The sequence below is a fragment of the Mus musculus genome, chromosome 13 (genome assembly GCF_000001635.26).
Source record: "Mus musculus strain C57BL/6J chromosome 13, GRCm38.p6 C57BL/6J".
Classification (NCBI taxonomy): Eukaryota; Metazoa; Chordata; class Mammalia; order Rodentia; family Muridae; genus Mus; species Mus musculus.
Window position 1 is genome coordinate 17537063 of NC_000079.6, and position 26573 is coordinate 17563635.

Genomic DNA, 26573 nt, shown 5'->3' on the forward strand with positions numbered 1-26573 from the left:
AGGAATACTTCTTTTAAAAAGAAGTTTCCTAACATGATACTTTGAAAAGGACCTAAAATAACATTTCTAATATACATTCTGTGGGTTTGGGTTTTTTTATTAGATATTTTCTTTATTTACATTTCAAATGTTATCCCCTTTCCTGGTTTCCCCTCCTAAAACCCCCATCCCATTCCCCCACCTCACTTCATCCCCTACCCCCTCACATCCCCGCTCACCAACCCACCCACTCCATCTTCCTGGTCCTTGCATTCCCCTACACTGGGGCATATAACCTTCACAGGACCAAGGGCCGTCATCCTCTGCTTCATATGCAGCTGGAGCCATGAGTCCTACTATATGTACTCTTTGGTTGGTGGTTTACTCCCTGGGAGCTCTGGGGGTACTGGTTAGTCCATATTGTTGTTCCTCCTATGGGGTTGCAAACCCTTCCAGCTCCTTGGGTCCTTTCTCTAGCTCCTTCATTGGGAACCCTGTGCTCAGTCCAATGGATGGCTGTGAGATGGGTTTGTTTTTGGATCTAGACTGTAGATATGTTTTTAAAATTGAAAGATAAAGAGAACTTAATATTTCTCTATTATGAAAGGGTACAAATATAATAAAAATTATAAAAATTAATTATTTTAATATGTAACTTTTCAATCTCAGCACATATCTAATCCTGTGAAATATATAACACTAACCAAATAAATCTAATGGTATCCATCAATTTACAATGTTGTGTAAATTTATATAATCAACAATGTTGTGTTCACATCCTTTATTGCATTGCATCTTCAAACAACCCTGTATACTAGTACAGTAAATAGTTATGGGTTATCTACTCAACACCCATAGGCCCCTCAAAGAAAATTCCATGTCTTTCTTTGAGGTACCATTTCTAACCCAACCCTATTATGGGATAAAGAGAATTAACCCAATTGCAAGTGCTAGGTATGGCTTAACCCACTCATCAAGTTCTGACCTTCAGGACTCAATCCGATTGACAATAGTCAGTCAACCTAAAATTTCCTGATATTAGCATATAAGGCCTTCAAAGGCATAAAAATAGAAGAGCCAAATAATAAGTGTAATAAGAGCCAGCTGACATTTGACAAAGTTCCCTAAAATACACACTGACAAAAGGCAGTATCATCAACAAATGTTGCTGTGAAAAATTGCTATACACATACAAAGTAATAAAACTAGACCCACGTTGGGTGCCAGATCCCTCAGAGAGTAGTCTGTGCAGGTGAGAGTGCAGACTACAGAAGCTACACAGCTTCTGGGACAGACCCCGTTTCAGGCTCCAGACATTCAGGCACCTTCCCCAACAGAGGAGAGGTGTACACCCCGCCCAGGAGGGCTCTGCCATGGAGCAACTGGGGGAGCCATCTTGGGTCCCTGATTCCTCAGAGGCTAGTCTACACAGGTAAGAGTGCAGACTACAGAAGCTACACAGCTTCAGGGGCAGGCAGAAGTGACACATCTTCTGGGAAAGTCCCTGTTTCAGGCCTTCATCTTCAGCCAGGGGGCAAGTCTGAACTCCAGATACGTGTGCACCTTCCCTGCAAGAGGAGAACTCGCCTGCAGAGAGTGCTCTGACCACTAAAACTCAGGAGAGAGCTAGACTCCCAGGTCTGCTGACAGAGGCTAACAGAATCACAGGAGGAGCAAGCTCAAACCAGAGACAACTATAACAACTAACTCCAGAGATTACCAGATGGCAAAAGGCAAACGTAAGAATCCTATTAACAGAAACCAAGACCACTCATCATCATCGGAACCCAGCACTCCCACCTCAGCCAGTCCTGGATACCCCAACACACCCAAAAAGCAAGACTCTGATTTAAAATCATATCTCTTGATGCTGGTAAAGGACATCAAGAAGGACTTTAAAAACCCATTTAAAGAAATACAGGAGACACTGCTAAAGAGGTAGAAGTCCTTAAAGAAATACAGGAAAACACAACCAAACAGGTGATGGAATTGAACAAAACCATCCAAGACCTAGAAATGGAAGTAGACACAATAAAGAAAACCCAAAGTGAGACAACAATGGAGATAGAAACCGTAGGAAAGAAAGCTGGAACCATAGATGTAAGCATAAGCAACAAAATACAAGAGATGGAAGAGAGAATCTCAGATACAGAAGATTCCATACAGAACATTGGCACAACAATCAATCGAAGAAAATGCAAAATGCAAAAAGATCCTAACTCAAAACTTCCAGGAAATCCAGGACACAATGAGAAGACCAAACCTACGTAGGCATAGATGAGAATGAAAATTCTCAAATTAAAGGGCCAGCAAATATCTTCAACAAAATAATAGAAGAAAACTTTCCAAACCTAAAGAAAGACATGACCATGAACATACAGGAACCCTACAGAACTCCAAATAGAGTGGACCAGAAAAGAAATTCCTCCCAACACATAATAATCAGAACAACAAATACACTAAATAAAGACAGAATGTTAAAACTGTAAGAGAAAAAGGTCAAGTAACATATAAAGGCAGGCCTATTTTAATTACACCAGACTTCTCATCAGAGACTATGAAAGCCAGAAGATCCTAGACAGATGTTATGCAGACCCTAAGAGAACAGAAATGCCAGCCCAGGCTACTATAACCAGCAAAACTCGCTATTACCATAGACGGAGAAACCAAAGTATTCCATGATAAAACCAAATTCACACAATCTCTTTCCACGAATCCAGACCTTCAAAGGATAATAAAGGAAAAGCACCAACACAAGGATGGAAACTACACCCTAGAAAAAGCAAGAAAGCAATCCTTCATCAAACCTAAATGAAGACAGCCGCAAGAACAGAATCCCAACTTTAACAACAAAAATAATAGAAAGCAACAATTATTTTTCTGTAATTTCTCTTAACATCAATGGACTCAATTCCCCAAAAAAAGACACAGACTAAAAGACTGGCTACACAAACAGGACCCAGCATTTTGTTGCTTACAGGAAACCCATCTCAGGGAAAAGGATAGACACTACCTCAGAGTGAAAGGCTGGAAAACAATTTTACAAGCAAATGTCCGAAGAAACAAGCTGGAGTAGCCATGCTTATGTCGAATAAAATTGATTTCAAATAGAAAGTTATCAAAAAAGACAAGGAGGGGCACTTCATACTCATCAAAGGTAAAATCTACCAAGATGAACTCTCACTTCTGAATATCTATGCTCCAAATACAAGGGCCACATTCATTAAAGAAACTTTGGTAAAGCTCAAAGCACACATTGCACCTCACACAATAATAGTGGGAGACTTCAACACCCCACTCTCACCAATGGACAGACCCTGGAAACAGAAACTAAACATAGACACATGGACACTAACCAAAGTTATGAAACGAATGAATTTAATTGATATCTATAAAACATTTTATCCTAAAACAAAAGGATATACCTTCTTCTCAGTGCCACATGGTACCTCCTCCAAAATTGACCACAAAGTTGGTCACAAAACAGGACTCAACAGATACAAAAATATTGAAATTATCCCATGCATCCTATCTGATCACCACAGACTAAGGCTGATCTTCAATAACAACATAAATAATAGAGAGCCAACATTCACGTGGAAACTAAACAACCCTCTACTAAATGATTACTTGGTCAAGGATGAAATAAAGAAAGAAATTAAAGAGTTGTTAGAGTTTAATGAAAATGAAGCCACAACATACCCAAACTTATGGACACAATGAAGGCAGTCCTAAGAAGAAAACTCATAAGCCTGAGTGTTTCCAAAAAGAAACTAGAGAGAGCATACACTAGCAGCCTGACAGCACTCCTAGAAACTCTAGAACTAAAGGAAGCAAATTCACCCAAGAGGAGTAGATGGCAGGAAATAATCAAACTCAGGGCTGAAGTCAACCAAGTGGAAACAAAAAGAACTATTCAAAGATTCAATCAAACCAGGAGCTGGTTCTTTGAGAAAATCAACAAGATAGATAAACCCTTAGCCAGACTAACTAGAGGACACAGGAACAATATCCTAATTAAGAAAGTCAAAAATGAAAAAGGAGACATAACAACAGAACCTGAGGAAATCCAAAACATCATCAGATCCTACTACAAAAGGCTATACTCAACAAAACTAGAAAACCTGGATGAAATGGACAATTTCCTGGACAGATACCAGGTACCAAAGTTAATTTAGGATCAGATTAAGCATCTAAACAGTCCCATTTCCCATAAAGAATTAGAAGCAGTCACCAATAGTCTCTCAACCAAAAAAAAGCCCAGGACCAAATGTGTTTAATGCAGAATTCTATCAGACCTTCAAAGAAGACCTAATTCCATCACTCCTCAAACTATTCCACAAAATAGAAATAGAAGGTACTCTACCCAATTCATTCTATAAAGCCACAATTACTCTGATACCTAAACCACACAAAGATCCAACAAAGAAAGAGAACTTCAGACCAATTTCACTTATGAATATCGATGCAAAAATACTCAATAAAATTCTCGCAAACTGAATACAAAAACACATCAAAATGATCATCCATCATGACCAAGTAGGCTTCATCCCAGGGATGCAGGGATGGTTTAATATATGGAAATCCATCAATGTAATCCACTATATAAACAAACTCAAAGACAAAAACCATATGATCATCTCATTAGACACGGAGAAAGCATTTGACAAAATTCAACACTCATTCATGATAAAAGTCTTGGAAAGATCAGGAATTCAAGGCCCATACCTAAACATAATAGAAGAAATTTACAGCAAACCAGTAGCCAACATCAAACTAAATGGAGAGAAACTCAAAGCAATTCCACTAAAATCAGGGACTAGACAAGGCTGCCCACTTTCTCCCTACCTATCCAACATTGTACTTGAAGTCCTAGCCAGAGCAATTCGACAACAAAAAGGAGATCAAGTATAATTTGGAAAGGAAGAAGTCAAAATATCACTGTTTGCAGATGAAATGATAGTAAATATAAGTTACCCCAAAAATTCCACCAGAGACCTCCTAAACCTGATAAACAGCTTCAGTGCAGTAGCTGGATGTAAGATTAACTCAAACAAATCAATGGCCTTTCTCTACACAAAGGATAAATGGACTGAGAAAGAAATTAGGGAAACAACACCATTCACAATAGTCACAAATAATATAAAATACCTTGGCGTGACTCTAACTAAGGAAGTATAAGATCTGTATGATAAGAACTTCAAGTCTCTGAAGAAAGAAATTGAAGAAGATCTCAGAAGATGGAAAGATCTCCCATGCTCATGAATTGTCAGGATCAATATAGTAAAAATGGCTATCTTGCCAAAAGCAATCCATAGATTCACTGCAATCCCCATCAAAATTCCAACTCAATTCTTCAATGAATTAGAAAGGGAAATTTGCAAATTCATCTGGAATAACAAAAAACCTAGGATAGCAAAAACTCTTCTCAATGATAAAAGAACCTCTGGTGGAATCACCATGCCTGACCTAAAGCTGTACTACAGAGCAATTGTGATAAAAACTGCATGGTACTGGTACAGTGACAGACATGTAGATCAATGGAATAGAATTGAAGACCCAGAAATGAATGCACACAGCTATGATCACTTGATCTTCGACAAGGGACCTAAAACCATCCAGTGGAAAAAAGACAGCGTTTTCAACAAATGGTGCTGGCACAACTGATAGTTATCATGGAGAAGAATGTGAATTGACCCATTCTTATCTCCTTGTACAAAGCTCAAGTCTAAGTGGATCAAAGACCTCCACATAAGACAAGAGACAATGAAACTTATATAGGAGAAAGTAGGGGAAATCCTCGAAGATATGGGCACATGGGAAAAAGTCCTAAACAGAACAGCAATGGCTTGCACTGTAAGATCAAGAATTGACAAATGGGTGTTTTGTTCCCAATTCTAAGAAGGGGAAAAGTATCCACACTTTGGAATTTGTTCTTCTTGAGTTTCATGTGTTTTGCAAATTGTATCTTGTATCTTGGGTATTCTAAGTTTCTGGGCTAATATCCACTTATCAGCAAGTACATATCATGTGAGTTCTTTTGTGATTGGGTTACCTCACTCAGGATGATGCCCTCCAGGTCCATCCATTTGCCTAGGAATTTCATAAATTCATTGTTTTTAATAGCTGAGTAGTACTGCATTGTTTAAACGTACCACATTTTCTGTATCCATTCCTCCGTTGAGGGACATCTGAGTTCTTTCCAGCTTCTGGCTATTATAAATAAGGCTGCTATGAACAAAACAACCATGGAAGGGTTTACAGAGACAAAGTTTGGAGCTGAGATGAAAGGATGGACCATCTAGAGACTGCCATACCCGGGAATCCATCCCAAAATCAGCCTCCAAATGCTGATACCATTGCAGACACCAGCAAGATTTTGCTGAAAGGACCCTGATATAGCTGTCTCTTGTGAGGCTATGCCGGGGCCTGGCAAACACAGAAGTGGATGCATATGTATCAGAAGATGTCCTAGTCAGCCATCATTGGGAAGAGAGGCCCCTTGGTCTTGCAAACTTTATAAACTTCAGTACGGGGGAATGCCAGGGCCAAGAAGTGGGAGTGGGTAGGTAGGGGAGTTGGGGGGGGGTCGGGTTTGGGGGACTTTTGGGATAGCATTTGAAATGTAAATGAAGAAAATACCTAATTAAAAAAATAAATTAAAAAAGAAAAGAATTGACAAATGGGACCTCGTAAAATTGCAAAGCTTCTCTAAGGCAAAGGACACTGTAAATAAGACAAAAAGGCCACCAACAGATTGGGAAAGGATCTTTACCAATCCTAAATCCAATAGGGGACTAATAGCCAATATATAAAAAGAGCTCAAGAAGCTGGACTCCAGAAATTCAAATAACCCCATTAAAAAATGGGGTTCAGTGCTAAACAAAGAATTCTCACCTGAGGAATACCAAATGGCTGAGAAGCATCTGAAAAAAAGGTTCAACATCCTTCATCATCAGGGAAATGCAAATCAAAACAACCCTGAGATTCCACCTCACACCAGTCAGAATGGCTAAGATCAAAAATTCAGGTGACAGCAGATGCTGGTGAGGATGTGGAGAAAGAGGGACACTCCTCCATTGTTGGTGGGATTGCAAGCTTGTACAACCACTCTGGAAGTCAGTCTGGAGTTTCCTCAGAAAATTGGACATAATACTACTGCCAGATCCAGCAATACCTCTCCTGGGTATATATCCAGAAGAAGTTCCAACTGGTAATAAGAACATATGCTCCACTATGTACATAGCAGCCTTATTTATAATAGCCAGAAGGTGGAAAGAACCCAGATGTCCCTCAACAGAAGAATGGATACAGAAAATGTGGTACATTTACACAATGGAGTACTAGTCAGCTATTAAAAATTTGTGAAATTTTTGGACAAAGGGATGTATCTGGAGGATATCATCCTTAGTGAGGTAACCCAATCACAAAAGAAATCATTAGATATGCACTCACTGATAAGTGGATATTAGCCCAGAAACATAGAACACCCAAGATACAATTTGCAAAACACAAGAAAATCAAGAAGAGGGAAGACCAATGGATGGATATTTCATTCCTCATTAGAATAGGGAACCAAATACCCATTAAAGGAGTTACAGAGACAGAGTTTAGAGCTAAGACGAAAGGATGGACTATCCAGAGACTACCCCACCCATGGATCCATCCCATAATCAGCCACCAAACCCAGACACTATTGCATATGCCAGCAAGATTTTGCTGAAGGGACCCTATTATAGCTGTCTCATATGAGACTATGCCAGTGCCTGGCAAATACAGAAGTGGATGTTCACAGTCATCTATAAGATGGAACACAGGGCACCCAATGGAGAAGCTAGAGAAAGCACCCAAGGAGCTGAAGGGGTCTGCAACCCTATAGGTGGAACAACAATATGAACTAACCAGTACCTCCAGAGTTCATAGCTCTAGCTGCATATGTAGCAGAAGATGTCCATCACTGGGAAGAGAGGCCCCTTGGTATTGCAAACTTTATATGCCCCAGTACAGGGGAATGCCAGGGCCAAGAAGCAGGAGTGGGTTGGTAGGGGAACAGTAGGGAGGTAGTGTATTGTGAAGTTTCGGGATAGCATTTGAAATTTATATAAAGAAAATTATGATTGTAATTTGCCTAATGCACTAGCAGGGAATTGATCTTTGCCAGCTACAGATAGTTTAATTCTGGAAGGTATTAAAGCCAGAGCCACAAGAGAGTCAGGAGTTCTCAGGGAGGCAGCTTGTGCTCCTGGTTGCTCATATTGAGGTTTGATGAGAAGTTGAAGATATCCTGACGAAGAATTTTGGATTCACCCCCAAGGAACTCAATGCCCCTATTCAACAGGATGTAGTCTATTTTGTTGGCCGAAAGAAGTCAGTGCCCCTTTTTTCCTCTAATCTTCTTTCTCTCCTACCTAGTGTTGGGGGGTGAAAGGGATTAGGATAAAATTAAGGGTTGGAAGAGAGATAGAAATATAAGAACAGAGTAAAGGAGACCAAAAAAAAAAAAAATTAGTGCCAACAAACCTCATTTGAGTTGTGGGTCAGAGGAACACAAGAGATTCTTAAAACAATTTAAGCTATTGCTGTTTCCCTTGGTTGCCTCCCAGAAGTTGAAGGTAAATAATCTTTTGCTGAAGACACTGCAAACTTTGGACACAGGACTGAGAACATTTAAGCTGGGTCTGACCCAAAAGCCTCCTACCCAAAAATTAGCTGTCATAGTAATAGGAGATGATATTCAATTTGCTATGACACAAAGCAATCAATAAACATTGATTACTGTGAACCACAGCAATGATGAGGATAGGAAAGTCAATTGTTGCAGATATATCCTGATGGTAAACAACAGTTCTCTAATAGTACTTAAAGCACAATAAACAAGAGGTAAATCATACCTGATAATGGAAACCTAACCAACAACCTGTGACTAATAAGTTCATGGCCCACAGGGGAGAGTAGAACAAAACAACTACTACAACTTTCCTAAGCCACTTGCCTTAGGTTTCTATGATTGTGATAAAACACCATGTCCAAAAACTACTTGTAGAGGGATTCATTCCAGCTTACAACTCTCAGGTCACACTCCATTACTGAGAAAAGTAAGGAAATGAGTTCAAGGCAAGAACCATGAGGCAGAAACTAAAGCAAAATCCTCAGAAAAATGCTGCCTACTGGCTTGCTCTTTGTAACCCACTCAGCTGTTTTCTTATATAACTCAGGAACATCTGCCCTGGGGAAGCACAACCGACAATGGGCACTCCACATCAATCATTAAGCCCCTCCGGGGGTTGGGGGGAGGAACCCCACTCGTCGATCTATGTAGAAGGTTTTCAACTGAGGTCCCTCTTCCCAAATGACTGTAGTCTATAGCAAGTTAGCCAAATACTAGCCAGCACACCAGTATAATTCCTAACATTTTAAACACTTATCCTTATACCGACAGATAAGTGTAGATCTCATCTCTCATCAAGAGGCTTCTTTTTTCAGCATGAGATCATTACAGAAAGCAAAAATTCATCAAACTACAAGACACCATGGGGTGTTCAGCTTCAGCTGAAACACAATCCTACCTACACCAGGCATTGGAAACCTCTCTATGAGTTACTGGTCAAAGAGTACCCAAGACAAACCCAAAACAATGTAGCCTATTGTTATTGCTCTTGGTTGTCTCCCATATCTTGAAGTTGATACCCTAATGTTGAAGACACCACACACTTCAGGCAGGGGACTTGGGGGGAGTCAAGCTGATACTGACTTGGAAGCCTCCTCCCTGAGGACTAGACTTCATAGTATTGGAAGGTGCCATGCAAGCATCTCCAGAGAAGATGTGCTGCTTAGGGTTTTTTTTGTGGTGGTGGGGTTGTCATGATTGTCAACATGACATAAGCTAGGGAAATCTGGGAAGAAACATCATCAATTGAGAAAACAGCTCCATAAGATTGGCTGATAGGCAAGTCTGTGAGGCATTTTCTTGATTAATGATTAATGTGAGAAGGTCCAGCTACTGTCAGTGGTGCCACTCACTGATAGGTAGTCGTAGGTTGTATAACAAAGTAAGATGAGCAATCCATTCAGAGCAAGCCAATAAGTAGCATCTCTCCATGGTCTGCTTCATTCCTGTATCCAGATTCCTGGCCTGTTTTAGTCCTGTCTTTGCATCCCTCAGTAATGGAATGTTATCAAAACATGCAAGTCAAATTAGTTCCTGCCTGGTACTGTAAACCTAGGAGACATCCCATGGCTGAAGATGTCATGGACCCTAGAGGAAAACTTACTACTATCAGTTTCCTAAATCAAAATAATTTCTAACTGTAAGTGTAGCTCTCAGCCCTGGTCAAAAAAGATTTTTTTTATCAGCACATGAAGGCTATCTCAGAGACTTACAACTCATCAAAATGCAGAGAACAAGCGGCCATTGGGTGTCCATTTCCAATTAGTATTATCTAGAATAAACCCTAGACCTGGGGCTCAAGAAATATTATGGATGAATAAGAAATGCTAAAAAAAATAAATAAATAAAATAAAAATCTGAAGATCAGGATATCTGATACTAGATAGTGTCTTCAAGAAATAACAGGAATGCTGCAAGCACAAAACATCAACTATGTGGTAACCTGCATAATAGTATCATCAGTTTACGTAAAAATGTCCACAGGGCAAAGTTTACAATGCTTCACCTCTATATGAAGAGCTACAGGCAATCAATGGCTGCTGAGAAAAATGGAATCCTTTCTCCAGGGACAAGCCCCCGATACATTATCCAATACCAAGCAGTCATTTCAAACACTCAAACATAAGAACTACACAAGAACATAAGAACATAACTTAGTAGGGTGTGTGTGTAGATAATGCAACTGTAATTATACAAGAAGGGATCGTGTATTTGAGAGGAAGTTGGGGGTCTGGAAGGAGTTAAAAGAAAGCAGGAAGAAAAAAAAGAAAGAAAGCAGGAAGAATAGAAAGGATGTAAATACTATATTCACATATGAAGTTATAAAAAATTAAAACTGCATAAAAAAGAAAGATAAATGTCTCATATTATCTCTCAGCTGTGATTCCTAGCTCCAAGTCTTCAGATGTGAGTATATAATATGGAACAACTGCAGAAACCAGGAAGGTATAAATGAACCACTAGGGAGGGCTTAAAGGGGAATAGCAGGATACAGGTGATATGAAAAAATAAAAGGAAAAACTGAAAGGGGCTTCCAACTGGGAGAGGGGTGTCAACACGAAGGAAAAGGAGGAAAGGAGGACAAAAAACACTAAGATTGTTTGATAAAGCCTCAAGCTTACCTAAAATTATATGCAATGATTTAAATATAAATATATATAATCTATATACACACACACATATGTGTGTGTGTGTGTGTGTGTGTGTGTGTGTGAATGAAACAATTAGTGTCCTTCCCAGCTGTTAAACCTATGAACCAACAATGACCAGCATAGAAAGATTACCATAACAGTACATGTGGTAGTTTGAATAAAGAGTCCATCTTAAGTCTTAGGCATTTTGATGCTAGGTTCCATCAGTGGCTCTTTGGGAAGGATTAGGAGGTGCAGCATTGCTGGAGGAACACAGACTTTGAGGTTTCAAAAGACTCATGTCATTTGAGTTAGCCCTTTCTCTGTTTCCTGTTTGTGGTTGGAGTTTTTAAATGCAACGCTAGTCACCCATCACACACTACGTCCATTCCTATATCATGGACTCTAACCCTCTGGTACTGTTAACAAAAAATAAATTCTTCCTTTTATGTTCATGGTGTTTTATTGCAGCTATAGAAAAGTGATTAAGATAATACAAAAAGTGGCACTCACATTTTGGTGATAATCAACAGCTGTCCAAATTAATTTAAGGCTCCCTGAACAGAAGGGAAATCATGTCTGTTCCTAGAAACCTAGTAAAATTTCCTGGAGTTTAGTTGAATTCATGGATCTTAGAAGAGAATCTACTACCAGCAATCTGCTAGACCCACATAATTCTTAACTGTATTCTAAATCTTACCCTTATACCTACAAGTAAGTGGAGCTATCATGCCTCATCAAAGAAGTCTCTTCTTACAGGGAAGGCATGAGGAGCAGAAGTTTGGTCAGTCACATTTCATTAGCAATCATGAAAAAGAAGTGTGATCTAGCTATAAAACCTCAAGGTCTACCCATAAGGACCTACTTCCTCTGGTAAGATTCTACCTCTTCAAGGCTCCACAACCATCCCAAACAGTGCCACCAACTTGGGCACCAAAAACTCAAATGCATAAATCTAGAAGGGACATTTTGTATTCAAACCACATTTGGTCTTTGAACCCATACTATGTATGCTAATGGCCAACTCAATAACAAAAATGTATTTAATGGACTTCAAAAGTTCCCATAGATATTAACAGTGCCAACACTTCAAAAGCCCAAATTGTCTTTTGAAACACAACCTCTTAACTGTGGGTTAAATTGCATAATAAACAAGTTACATACTTTCAATATACAACGGCACAGAGTAGACATTCCCACTGCAAAAAGGAAGAATAGAAACATATCAGGAAAAAAGATGGACCAAAAGAATGACAAAATACATCATGGCAAACAATCCTGAAACACCAAATCAGGCATCTTGGACTCCTGATGGGTTCCTGTGCTCTCCAGAGGGTTTGGCTAGCCTGGTCCCTCCAGACCTGTTATGCAGAACAATTATGACCTCTCTCTTGCACAGGCTGGCTCTTTCCTTGGCAGATATCTGGTAGTCCTGGCATCTCCAGCATCCTGGGCCCTCCATTGCAGCTGAAATTGATAAAATCTCAGCTTCATGAAATGGCCTCTCAGGGCCTCTTACCGAGGTTCTAACATTGTCCCACATTGCCTGACCTCCACAGCTTCCTGTAAGTTTAGCGTAAGACTTAATGATCCCTCAGTTTTGAACCTTTCATGCTAGAATTAATCCCCCCAGTCAAGAATAAGACTACAGGTGCGGGAGAGATATCTCAGTGGTTAAGAGCACTGGTTGTTCTTCCAGAGGTTCCAAGTTCAGTTCCCAGAACCCACAGAGTGACTCACAATCATCTGTAACTGTAGCATCATAGGATCGAGTGCCCTCTTCAAGTGTGCAGATGTGCATGCAGACAAAGCACCGATATACATAAATAAATCTTTAAAAACAAGCAAAAAAGAATAAGACTACTACCACAATTTAACCATTTAAAGCAAGCTTTAATTAAATACTGACTAAGTGAATGTACTCTGGTCAGGTCCATATCTGGATACCCAGAAAAATGGCTACAAGTCTTGCTTTCCAGGGGCTTAAGAATGTAAAACCCATAATTCACCACATTTCTAATCAGGTCCACTCACAGGCAAGCATATATCCTTAGTATTTTCTGACCACCTATCTCCTGCACACATGTGATTAAACATATCTGGTACAGAGGGTCAAACAAACAAAGAGCAAACAGAAATTTATTCCTAAGTACAAACAGAAGTCTTAACCTACAAGGTACATTTTCCTGTTTTGGTCTCACATGAGCAACCATTAGTACCATTGACACCACACTGCAAAGTTCTTCTGCCAGCCTAGTTTAGTCTGCTGTTTGGAAACAACACAGCTGTAGTGTCCTGGTGGATGAGTCTGCAGCATCACTCTCCTGGGCAATTGCTCCTAGAAAATAACCCATTTTATGCCATTCTAAATCAGACTGCTTTCTCCTGTCAAATAAATTTGCATTTTTACAAGTTGGGACCTTTGATGGATGGGATGTTGTCTTCAGGCACCTTCCTTTTTGAAGACAATGAGGTTACTCTTTAACAATTATGAATGCTTTTTCCTCTGAATGTTCTGTTCCTTGTCCAAAATTTTAAAGTTGCTCACGCAATTTTCCTCGCTAAACTTCATGGATTTCATCTTTTTGCTCTCACTGTGTATCTAAATAAGAACACTGAGAAGGAACCATGTCATGGACTGAATGCTATGCTATTTGAAATTTCTCCCACCAATAAAACTAGACTATTACTCAGCTTCACACAAGTTCTCACCCCACAGACAAAATACTGCCAAATTTCTTCACTCAGATGTAATTATAGCAAGCCCAATTCTAGATCTCACTAGCTCAGGCCTCCACTATTTGCTTATCACTTATCGTTTTGGTCTTCTGAACTCTCACCAGAATGGCCCATTAAGCTCCTTTCACAGCATTCTGGGGGTTTTCTAGCACAAAGTTCCATTTTCTTCCTCGTGTAAACCAGTTCCAAAAAACTACATGATTAGGTTTATAAAAGATTCAGCCCTACTTGCCAGTATCAATTTTATGGATTGGTTGCTTTCCTCACTGCTGTAAGCAAATATCTGAAAAGAAACTATTTAAGGGAAGATGTTTGTTTATTCTAGCTAACAGCGTCAGGGGATCACTCCATCACAACAAAAGAGGCATGTCAACAGGAAGAGAGAGGCAGCGAAAGGTATAGAGCAGGTAACATTGTGTTAGCAGTAAGGAAACAGAATGAACAGGCAATAGAGCCAGGCTATAAATACACCAGGCCTATCCCCAAAAGACACACTTCCTATGGCAAGTTTCCGTTTCCCAGAGGCTTCATAACCACCACCACCACCCCTGCAAACAGTGCTACCAACTAGAAATAATTTTCAAATATTTGAAACAATATCCTCATTCTTTCAATGAGAATGTTTCTCATTGAAAAAAAATACCACGGATAGCTTGGTATTTCATAAATACTGGACTGAACATTGACGATGCTGTGAAAAGCTCAAAGGAAGACATTTTTCTTAGACTATCGAAGCTTACAGTCTCAATAATCAATATGGACACCATAACTACAGAGAGAGAGGCTGAGACAGAGAAACAGAGAGACAGGGACATACACACATACACACATAGACACACACACACAACTTTGTGTGCCTCTGCATACATGTTGTTGTTGTTCCACTTAGGATGTTTATGGGATTCCTAATAGTGTTCTTAGGACCTTTTCCCTCCCAATGGGTTACCTTATCCAGACTTGATATGAGGGTTTATGCCTAGTCTTATTGCATCTTGTAATGTAGTCTTTGGTTAATAACACTAGGAAGCCTGTTCTTTTCTAAAGGGAAATAGATCTGTTGGAGAGGGAAGTAGTAGGGGATGGCTGAGAGGAGTGGAGGAAGGGGAGGATGTGATGTGGTCATGATATATTATAGGACAGAAGAATAAACAAGAAGGAAGGGAGGGAGGGAGGGAGGGAGAAAGGGAGGAAGGGAGGAAGGGAGGAAGGGAGGAAGGGAGGAAGGGAGGAAGGGAGGAAGGGAGGAAGGGAGGAAGGAAGGAAGGAAGGAAGGAAGGAAGGAAGGAAGGAAGGAAGGAAGGAAGGAAGGAAGACAGAAGAGACAGACATCTGAGTGTATGTGACCATGAGTTTACTCATTTTGAAGCAGTTTTGCATGTGAGAACATGTTCCACATGGGGAATCACCAATTCAGTGCTAGAAGACTTTTTAACTTCTATTATACCGTAATAAATAACTGTTTTGAAAATGAATGTATTAATTAATAATTGACGTATAAAGTAAAGAACTGGTATAGATGAAACTCTACATAATTTAGAAGGCTTGGTGAAAAATGAAAAATAAAAACACAAAATCTTCTGTTCAGAAATGTTAAGCATTTCAAGACAAAGAGAGTAAGATCTACAAAGTAAGCCCAGAAACCCATAGGATTACACATCTCACACACCTATGAAACTTTCATGTCTTACACATTTATTGGATATGTAGGTTTTATTTGGTTACTTAACTTACCTCAGGTTCATTACAGCTATTAACACAGAAAAAAGAAAAAAGTCTTTTAGTTCCTTCCCATAACTACCATCTGTGGCTTTCTGTGGAGAAGCAAGATAACTCATCTGAACAGAGATCTTTTATCCTTTTATAAAACCATTAAAATTCTAACAGTGATTCAAAGTTGCTGTTAAAAACTCATACACAGTATTTCAACATCAACCATACTGACTTTTTTATTTCTATACACCTCCTTAATCTTGCCTAAGAGAAAAAAATCTCCAATGTAGTGTTCCAAGTTTACTATTTTCCCATGTATGCCACTTAAATCTGAAATTCCCAACTGAGATCTCTATGTCTAGAAAGTAATTTTCCCACAGTAAAATGTCTCCTTGCACAAATTAGATATTTTCTTTTTCCTATCCCTGAAAAGTTATCTATTCAGAATTAACTTCCACATATGGTACAGCATCTGGGTCCGATCCAGTAAAGTAGGCAAAATGTCATGTTAGAAGTGAGTTAACCCTTTCATTTCACCAGTCTTGTGCCTACTACAGTGTAACTGTAAAAGTCTAAATGGGGAGGTTAGTCTGGAGTCTCTGGATAGTGTTCCAGGAGTTAAATAACGTAAGTATACACAAAAAGATATCTTTATTTTCATCAAGCTCTGGCCTAAATAATTATGAACACAGGCAATGAAACCACCAGAGTGTAAGCAATATCTATGACTTGATTACTGATAATTTTATACATCCTTTCATATCATATTATCTCCTGCATACTTCTTGAGATATCATTTCTTGTCAACATTACATCAAATTGTTAATGGTTTTGCAACCACTATTATGTCACCAGAGGCTAAAGCAGAGAGATGTCAAGTTCAGAATCTCCCTCAGTTGTAATTTGAGTTCAAGGTCAGTCAACTTAATCAGATTGTCTCAAAATGAAATGTAAAAAGAGGGCTGAGGACATAGCATAGGAGCAGACCACTTACCTAACATAATTCAATTTCCATCAATTTTCATGTGTTAGTAAAAGCCATATATTATGATAACACAAAAGTTATTTTTAAATTGACAGACACATATTTCCATATAACTTACTTCTCTTGTAATTCAACTGCCTCATTTTATGAACTTAAGAAAACGATCCCAAGATAAGGTCCACATATTTCAGCAGACTTACCAGAGAGTCCACGGTATATAAAATGTGAAGAAACGACACCAAGGAAGTTACAGAGCTCATATATCAGTGAAACAGAAGAACCCTACTGTGCTCTCAACAGGAGGATAGAAACCATTCTAGTACAAGGAGAACCTGGAATTCTAATTAAACAACAGTGTTTAAATTGTAACAAAACAATTTAATTATTTTTAATTATAATATATAAGAAAATACATTCAAAACAAAGCAGTATACAGGGTGTGTTTGCTTTTTTAATTTTAATGGGTTTTACACATGTGACCACCAGATTCTATTTAAAAAGGTATAATCCAACAGATTGTTATATCAACTAAAATGTTAGATAGATTAGTACCTGTGATGACAGCAGATTACAATCAATGAACAGTCCTTTTCCAGTTCTATAACGTTGTAGGAGGCCAGCCATAATGGCCCCATAAGCAAAAAGACCAGTGGCGAGGTCAGTCATGGCCACTCCAGGGCGAACAGGATCTCCATCCTGATTTGAGGATCAAATGGGAAAAACAGAAAATGAATATTGATTGGTCTTATATTTTTCAGACACTGTAAGCTGAATAAAAGAATCATATTTGAAGCATGCATATCTAAACATGAGCACACACATACATACACATGAATAAATGCAACAAATTAGTATTGAGGATATTAGCTGTATATATTTACTACTGTATTTCTCAAGAGTCAAACAAGTCAATATAAACCAAGGCAAATGAAACAAAAAACTTTACAAACACATCTGAAATTCCTTTTTAAAGTTTTTACTTAAAAAGAAAAATAATGAATTGTTGGATTTGAATTTAAGTATGTTAATCTTCCAGGAAAGAGTTAAAACAGTTTTTTCTCCTGTTGGATGAAATGCTATTTTAGAAAAGAAACAACAGAAGGAGGAGAAAGAGAAGGAGGAAAAGAACTGGTTTAATTTTCTTATAATCATGCTAATAGCTGGCAAATACCCTAATGACATATGCTTTTTTAAAAGACACATAATGACATATATGTGTAAAATATCATAATGAAGCCCATCACTTTAAGTATTAACCTTAAAAATAAATTTTGAGCCAGGCATGGTGGCTCATGCCTTTAATCCCAGCACTTGGGAGGCAGAGGCAGGCGGATTTCTGAGTTCGAGGCCAGCCTGGTCTATAAACTGAGTTCTAGGACAGCCAGGGCTATACAGAGAAACCCTGTCTCGAAAAACCAAAAAAAAAAAATTAATTTTGACTTTTTATTTTAAAAGATATTAAGCAAGCCATTTAATGTTTACATGTATTTCTGCAGAAACTTATAAATAGTAATAGCATGTGAGAAACCTTAGTGACAACCACAAAGATCTATGATACCTGAAAGTGAATACAAAATATTTTAGTGTTAAAAAAATTTAATCATTAAAAATTTACTGTAACTAGTAATAAGAGTTTAAACACATTCTGGTCAGCTCGGATGGTCCCATGGTCCACAGAGGACTCTACATGCCACAGGTGCCCTAGCGCACCCAGGATCTTAGGATCACTGAGGAGAGTAGGCCTCCAGAGAGAGCTCTGACACCGGGACCATCATGTATCCCAGGTCTCTCAGAGACCAGTCGGCACAGGAGAGCTCTTGGGGCGCAGAAGCCACCCTGTACGAAGAGCTTGTTGGACAGGGTCCCTTCTGGCCTTCATCTTCAGCCAGGAGGCAGAGCTGAGACCCAGACCTCTGGGCACCTTCCCTGCAAGAGGAAAGCTTGCCTGCAGAAAGTGCTCTGACCACTGGGACTCAGGAGAGAGCTGGACTCCCAGGAGTGCTGGCAGAGGCTAACAGAATCACAGGAGGAACAAGTTCCAGCCAGAGACAGCTAGAACATCTAACACCAGAGATTATCAGATGGCAAAAGGCAAACATAAGAACCTTACTAACAGAAAGCAAGACCACTTGACATCATCAGAACCCAGTACTCCCACCACAGCAAGTCCTGGATACCCCAACACACCTGAAAAGCAAGATTCAGATTTAAAATCATATCTCATGATGCTGGTAGAGGACTTTAAGAAGGGCATTAACCTCCACTATGTTCATAGCAGCCTTATTTATAATAGCCAGATACTGGAAAGAACCCAGATGCCCCTCAACAGAGGAATGGATACAGAAAATGTGGTACATTTACACAATGGAATACTACTCAGCTATTAAAAAAAATGAATTTATGAAATTCCTAGGCAAATGGATGGACCTGGAGGGCATCATCCTGAGTGAGGTAACCCAAACACAAAGGAACTCGCAAAATATGTACTCACTGATAAGTGGATATTAGCCCAGAAACTTAGGATACCCAAGATATAAGATACAATTTGCTAAACACATGAAACTCAAGAAGAACGAAGACCAAAGTGTGGACACTTTGCCCCTTCTTAGAACTGGGAACAAAACACCCATTGAAGGAGTTACAGAGACAAAATTTGGAGCTGTGACGAAAGGATGGACCATCTAGTGATTGCCATATGCAGGGATCCATCCCATAATCAGCTCCCAAACGCTGACACCATTGCATACACTAGCAAGATTTTGCTGAAAGGACCCAGATATAGCTGTCTCTTGTGAGACTATGCCGGGGCCTAGCAAACACAGAAGTGGATGATCACAGTCAGCTATTGGATGGGTCACACGGCCCCCAATGGAGGAGCTAGAGAAATTACTCAAGGAGCTAAAAGGAACTGCAACTCTATAGGTGGAACAACATTATGAACTAACCAATACCCCGGAGCTCTTGACTCTAGCTGCATATGTGTCAAAAGATGGCCTAGTCGGCCATCACTGCAAAGAGAGGCCCATTGGACTTGCAAACTGTATATGCCCCAGTACAGGGGAACCCCAGGGCCAAAACGGGGGAGTGGGTGGGTAGTGGATTGGGGGGGGGGTGGGTATGGCGGACTTTTGGGATAGCATTGAAAATGTAAACGAGGAAAATACCTAATAAAAATAAAATTAAATTAAAAAAAAAAGAAGGGCATTAACAACTCACTTAAAGAAATACAGGAGAACACTGCTAAATAGGTAGAAGTCCTTTAAAAAGAAGCACAAAAATCCCTCAAAGAATTACAAGAAAGTGCAGCTAAACAGGTAGAAGTCCTTAAAGAGGAAATACAAAAATCCCTTAAAGAATTACAGGAAAACACAACCGAACAGGTGATGGAATTGGACAAATATATAAATCTTCCATGTAATATCTAAAAATAGAAGTAGAAACAATAAAGAAAACCCAAAGTGAGGCAATGCTGGAGATAGAAACCCTAGGAAAGAAATCTGGAACCATAGATGCCAGCATCAGCAACAGAATACAAGAGATGGAAGAGAGAATCTCAGGTGCAGAAGATTCCATAGAAAACATGGACACAACAATCAAAGAAAATGCAAAAAGATCCTAACTCAAAACATCCAGGAAATCCAGGACAAAATGAGAAGACCAAACCTAAGGATAGTAGGAATGGATGAGAATGAAGATTTTCAACTTAAAGGGCAAAATTATAGAAGAAAACTTCACTAACCTAAAGAAAGAGATGCCCATGAACATATGAGAAGCCTACAGAACTCCAAATAGACTGGACCAGAAAACAAATTCCTCCCTACACATAATAATCAGAACAACAAATGCACTAAATAAAGATAGAATATTAAAAGCAGTAAGGGGGAAAGGTCAAGTAACATATAAAGGCAGGCCTATTAGAATTACACAGACATCTCACCTGAAAGCAGGAAGATGCTGGACAGAGGTTATACAGACCCTAAGAGAACACAAATGGCAGCCCATTTCATACATAGCACCTTAGGGTAAAAGGAAGGAAAAAGGTATTCCAACCAAATAAACCAGAAAATAAACAAGTGTAATATTCTAATATGTGACAAGACAGACTTCAAAGCAAGGTGGATCACATGAGATAAGGAGGAACACTATCCTCATTGATAGAAAAGTCCAAGACTAGGATATAGCAATGCTAAACATATATGTACCAAAAATAGTGACAATTTCATAAAAGAAATACTATTAGGCTTAAACTGTAGAAAAAAATCCAGAACAGTAACAATGACAATTTAAGACCTAATTTTAACCAATAAGTAGGTTGTATTAGTTAGGGTTTTACTGCTATGAACAGACACTATGACCAAGGCAACTCTTATAAGGATAACATTTAACTGGGGCTGGTTTATAGGTTCAGAGGTTTAGTCCATTATCATCAAGGTGGGAGCACAGCAGTTTCTAGGCAGGAATAGTGCAGGAAGAGCTGAGAGTTCTACATCTTCATTTGGAGGCTACTAGGAAAATACTGCCTTCCAGGTAGCTAGGATAAGGGTATTAAAGGCCATGCCCACAGTGACACACCTACTCCAACAAGGCTAAACTTCCTAATAATGTCATTCCCTGGGCCAAGCATATTGAAACCATTTCAAAGGTTATCTTTAAAAATACTAAATAGTCTAAAAAGACTCTGAAAATTAATGACATCATAAAATCATCTGAAATGTATATATAATTTCACCCAAAAACTAAAGAATACAAATTCTTCTTAGCAGTCCTTGGGACTTCCCACAAAATAAGACACAAAAAAAATCTCAAAAAATGCAGAGAAATTGAAATTATATGCCTCATTCTATCTGAACACCACACAAGACAGAAAGTACACTAATCTATGAAAGTTCAACACAATACTGAGCCAAAATTGGGTAAAGGAAAAAGGGTGTCAACTTTTTTCTATATGTAAATGAAAATGAAAACACAACATACTAAAATCTATTGAGATACAATGAAAGCAGTCATAAGAGGGAATTCTATATCACTATGTTTCTACATCAAAAGATTTGAGAGATCTCAAATAAATAACTTAATGATGTACCAAAAAGCCATAGAAAAACAAGAACAAGCAACACCCTTTAAAAAGTAGATGGAAAGAGATAATAACATTAAGAGCTGAAATTAGTGAACTAGAAGTAAAAAAAAAGAATCAAAGAAATAAGGAATTGGTACTCTGGAAATATAACAAGATTGACAAATACTTAGTCAAACTAGCCATAATTTTATTGATGCAGATCAAGAAAATTAGAGATGGGGCTGGTGAGATGGCTCAGTGGGTAAGAGCACCCGACTGCTCTTCCGAAGGTCCAGAGTTCAAATCCCAGCAACCACATGGTGGCTCACAACCATCTGTAACAAGATCTGACGCCCTCTTCTGGAGTGTCTGAAGACAGCTATAGTGTACTTACATATAATAAATAAAAATAAAAATCTTTAAAAAAAAAAAAAGTTATATTAAAAAAAATAAAAAAAAAAGTGAGAAAAAAAAAAAAGAAAGAAAATTAGAGATGAAAAGTAATACATCTTAACAGACTCCAAGAAAATTCATAAGATCTTGCGAACATACTTTAAAATGTTTATATTCAAAAAAACTAGAAAGTGTCAAGAAAGAGATAAATTTATTTAAAAGAACATGGCCCTTGGCTGCAGCAGGAAGACAGACATCAACCTGGCCCTTGGTGGCTGTCGTTTTGTGTGTGTGTGTGTGTGTGTGTGTGTGTGTGTGTGTGTGTGTGTAGGAATGGAACCAGTTTCATTTCCCCCTTCTTGGTTAACATGCTTGTTGCTGTTGCCATTTTTCTTTCTAGCCTGGTTTAGGTAGCCATATTTTGAAGTATCATGGATAGATACCCTATCATTTTAAGAAATATAATCTTACAGCAGATTTTCTGGTCCTCCACTCTTATAAAACTCCCAGCGCCTCTTGTGCAATGTTCCATGAGCCTTGGATACAGGTACCCTATGATTTGTTGACCTCTATAATCTCACCAGTTGTGGTTTTCTGCTGCAAAGAGAGGGTTTTTCCCCCCATGGGGAGGATGCGAGATAAACTTATCTTTGCTTATAAAACCAAGTATTTAGAATGCAGTTAAGAATTATTCTGGTCTAAAACAGTGATGTTTGTATGTTCTCACCTAAGATCCATGACCTCACTAGTTATGAGGGGTTGACTGAGTTCTAGTACCAGAAATTACTTCCTTCCCCTTGAGTGGTCCTTAAGTATAACTAGAGAGCTTTTGGTTACTACCAAGGTATGAATGCCAAACCTTCAGAATTATCTTGCTGTATTAGTAAATGTGCCTCATAGACATCCTGGCTAGGTAGAACTTTTGTTTGGTTCCTTCCTTCCCTTAGCAGCTAGCATTAGTACTGTAAAAGCTAATCCTCAGTCCAAGCTTGAATCTTGTGAGTCCTGTGTTTGAAATATGAGGTATTTGTAGCAAGAAGGACTTACTTTCAACCTCTGAAAGGCACTTGTCATAACCTATGTGGGCTTTTTATTTTTTATTTGTCTTGTAGTGATAATGTTGATTCTGATATGGGAAAACTCCATTTTAACATTTTTATGCATGTATAAAATTGTTCTATAGTAGTAGGTTTTGGTATGTCTATTTTTAAAGATCTTTGGTGATTCATCCTTCCCTGTGCTCCCTCTTCTACTTTGCCCTCCTCTCAAGCACCTCAGCTTAATCATTGTTTTTTCACTATTCCCTGGGAAGTATGATTGGGTACATTATGTGATATTCCAAAAAAAAAAAAAATCAATAAAAGTATTCCCTTGGACAGAAGCAGCTGGCCCCCGTGATTGAATTATGGAAAAGCTGGAAGAACCTGAAGAGGAGGGTGACCCTGTAGGAGGACCAGCAGTCCCAATTAAGCTGGACCTCCAAGATGTCTCAGATACTGGAACACCAACCAGGGAGCATACACCAGCTGATATGAAGCCCGCAACACACATATATAACAGAGGAATGTCAGGTCTGGGTTCAGTCAGAGAAGATGCACCTAATCCTCAAGAGACTGGAGGTCCCAAGGAGTGGGTGTTGTAGCCCCCGAGTTACTGATGTTAACTAACTCTCTGCAGTTAATTGCCCTGCTTCTTGGAAGACTCACCAAAGAGACTCCAGTGTTGTGTTAGTTCCTGATAACCCCACAACAGACACCCATTAATCCCCCTCCCTGCTCCATTTCCATCCCACCAAATGGTTATAGCCCTCTACTCCCCTTTGTCCTGAGCATTCAAGAAATTCCTAATTATACTGCATATAAACCCAATGCTTTCTGGACTCAGAATTTACCCTGTGAGTGTGGGGCATATGATACGAGTCAAGACTTGAAGCAATAAAAAGTTGCAGTGGACTTCGAAATTCTTGAGCTCACCTGGGTTTCCCCTGGTGTACTCAGGGCATAACATGGGAATGCCTGATGGGGTGGGGGGCTAGGGTGCGGATATCTGGGAAGAGAGGGCAGCGGGGGAGGAGGTAAGGGATGTGGAACAGCCAGAAGGTGGATCAGGAGGGGGAACAATGAGTTCATGAAATTCTTAGGCAAATGAATGGAATTAGAAAATATCCTGAGTGCGGTAACCCAATCACATGGTATGCACTCACTGATAAGTGGACATTAGCTCAAAAGCTCAGAATACCCAAGATACAATTCACAGACCGCAACTCACGAATAAGGTAGATCAAAGTGTGGATGTTTCAGTCCTTATTAGGAGGAGGAACAAAATACTCCAGGGAGGAAATACGGAGAGGAAGTGTGGAGCAGAGACTGAAGGAAAGGCCATCCAGAGAATGCCCCACATAGGGATTTATTCCATCTGCAGACACCAAACCCAGACACTATTGTGGATGCCAAGAAGTGCTTGCTGACAGGGGCTTGATATAGCTGTCTCCTGAGAGGCTCTGCCAGAGTCTGACCAATACAAATGTGGATTCAGACAGCCAAACATCAGACTGAGCCCAGGGACCCCAATGGAGGAGTTAGAGAAAGGACTGAAGGAGCAGAGGGTGTTTACAACCCATAGTAAGAACAATATCAAACAACCAGACCTCCCCCCCACCCCGAACTCCCAGGAACTAAACTACCAACCAAAGAGTACACATGAAAGGACCTATGGCTCCAGCTACATATGTAGCAGAGGATGGCCTTGTTGGACATCAATGGGAGGAGAGGCCCTTGGTCCTGTGAAGAGGGGGGAGATAACAGTTGGTGGGTGGGTAGGGGAACATCCTCATAGAAGCAGGGGGTGGTGGGTTAAGAGGTTTCCAGAGGGAAAACTGGGAAAGGAGATAACATTTGAAATGTAAATAAATAAAATATCCAATAAAAAATCTGGAGTGTAAAAAGAAAAGTAAATAAAATAAAATAAATTAAAAAAAAAAGTTGAACTGGAGAAAAAATTCCCTTGGGGGAAAAAGAGAGAGAGAGAAATCTACAGACAACTAATGACTGCTGAAAGGGGAAGAATTAGTCATTCTTGAGAATGAACCTCCTAATTAGTTATTCAATACCAAATTGTAAGCCCTGAAATCAAATACACACAAACAACACTTAACAGATACAATGCATTGTGTTTATGTACCTTATGAAATTAACATATATAACAATTATATGACTATAAAACAATAAAAAAGAGGACATGAATTTGAGAAGGAGTAAAGAGGATGGGAGAGGTTAGAGGGCAGGTACTTGGGAAAGTTTAAAACAGTAAAGTACTTGGGAAAATTTAAGAGTGAAAAATGAATGGAGAAAAATGACAATTATATTTTAATTCCTAAAAAGTTCAAAAGAAAGCTAAAAAGTTTCTTCAGAACTGATGAAACAATTAAGTGAAGAGAAAGCCCATACAGAAGGAAAGAAAGTTTGCCAGCTATATATCTGACAATAATAATATTCAGAATATTCTAAAGAACTCAAAACAGGAAAAAAAAAAGAAAGAAAAAAGGGAGAAAGAAAGAAAGAAAGAGAGAGAGAGAGAGAGAGAGAGAGGAAGGAAGGAAGGAAGGAAGGAAGGAAGGAAGGAAGGAAGGAAGGAAGGAGAAGAGAAGAGAAGAGAAGAGAAGAGAAGAGAAGAGAAGAGAAGAGAAGAGAAGAGAAGAGAAGAGAAGAGAAGAGAAGAGAAGAGAAAAAGAAAAAAGACCCATTCAAACCCAAATGCAGATCCAAATGCAGAGTTCTCAAAACAGGAATATAAATTGCTAAGAAATATTTGAAAAGATGTTCTTTGTCCTTAGCAATTAAAGAAATACAAATCAAAGCAAATTTGTGATGTCATCTCATTGGAGTCAGAATTGGCAAAGATCACAAAAAAAAATGCTCAGGAGGCTGCAGGGAAAGGGGAATAAACACTCATTAACTGTTGTTAGAATTGCAAACTGGTACATCTACTCTGGAAATTAATACAAAGAATCCTCAAAAAGCTAAAAATAAATCTACCATATGACCCAGCTCTACCACTCCTTGTGATGCTCAAATGTCTCAACAGGTACTTCTCCAGCCAGATTCATCACTGCTTTCATCACGATAGCAAGGAAACTGAAACATCCCAAATGTCCTCCAACTGATTAACGAGTAATGAAAGTGTGATACACAGACATTATAAAATATTATTCATCTGTAAGGAAAAGTAAAATCATGGAATTTATAAGTAAGCAAATAGAACTAAAAAATACTACATTGATTCCCCACGGGATCCTAAGACCTCTGGTGAGTAGAACACAGCGCCTGCCCCAATCCAATCTCTCGGAACCTGAGACTGCATTAACTAGGGAAGCAGACTACCCAGCCTGACCTGGGGCACAAGTCCCTTCCGGTC

General features: G+C 39.1%; 1 protein-coding gene across 2 annotated transcripts in view; it reads right to left on the minus strand.

Moving 5' to 3' along the window:
* Sugct (succinyl-CoA glutarate-CoA transferase) overlaps window positions 1-26573 on the minus strand; it is an 837324-nt gene that overhangs the window by 679591 nt on the left and 131160 nt on the right. For both annotated transcript variants that reach the window (NM_138654.3, XM_011244290.3), the window contains exon 8: window positions 17264-17407. In NM_138654.3, coding sequence (NP_619595.3) covers window positions 17264-17407 — 144 coding nt within the window. The remainder of the gene's footprint in view (window positions 1-17263; window positions 17408-26573) is intronic.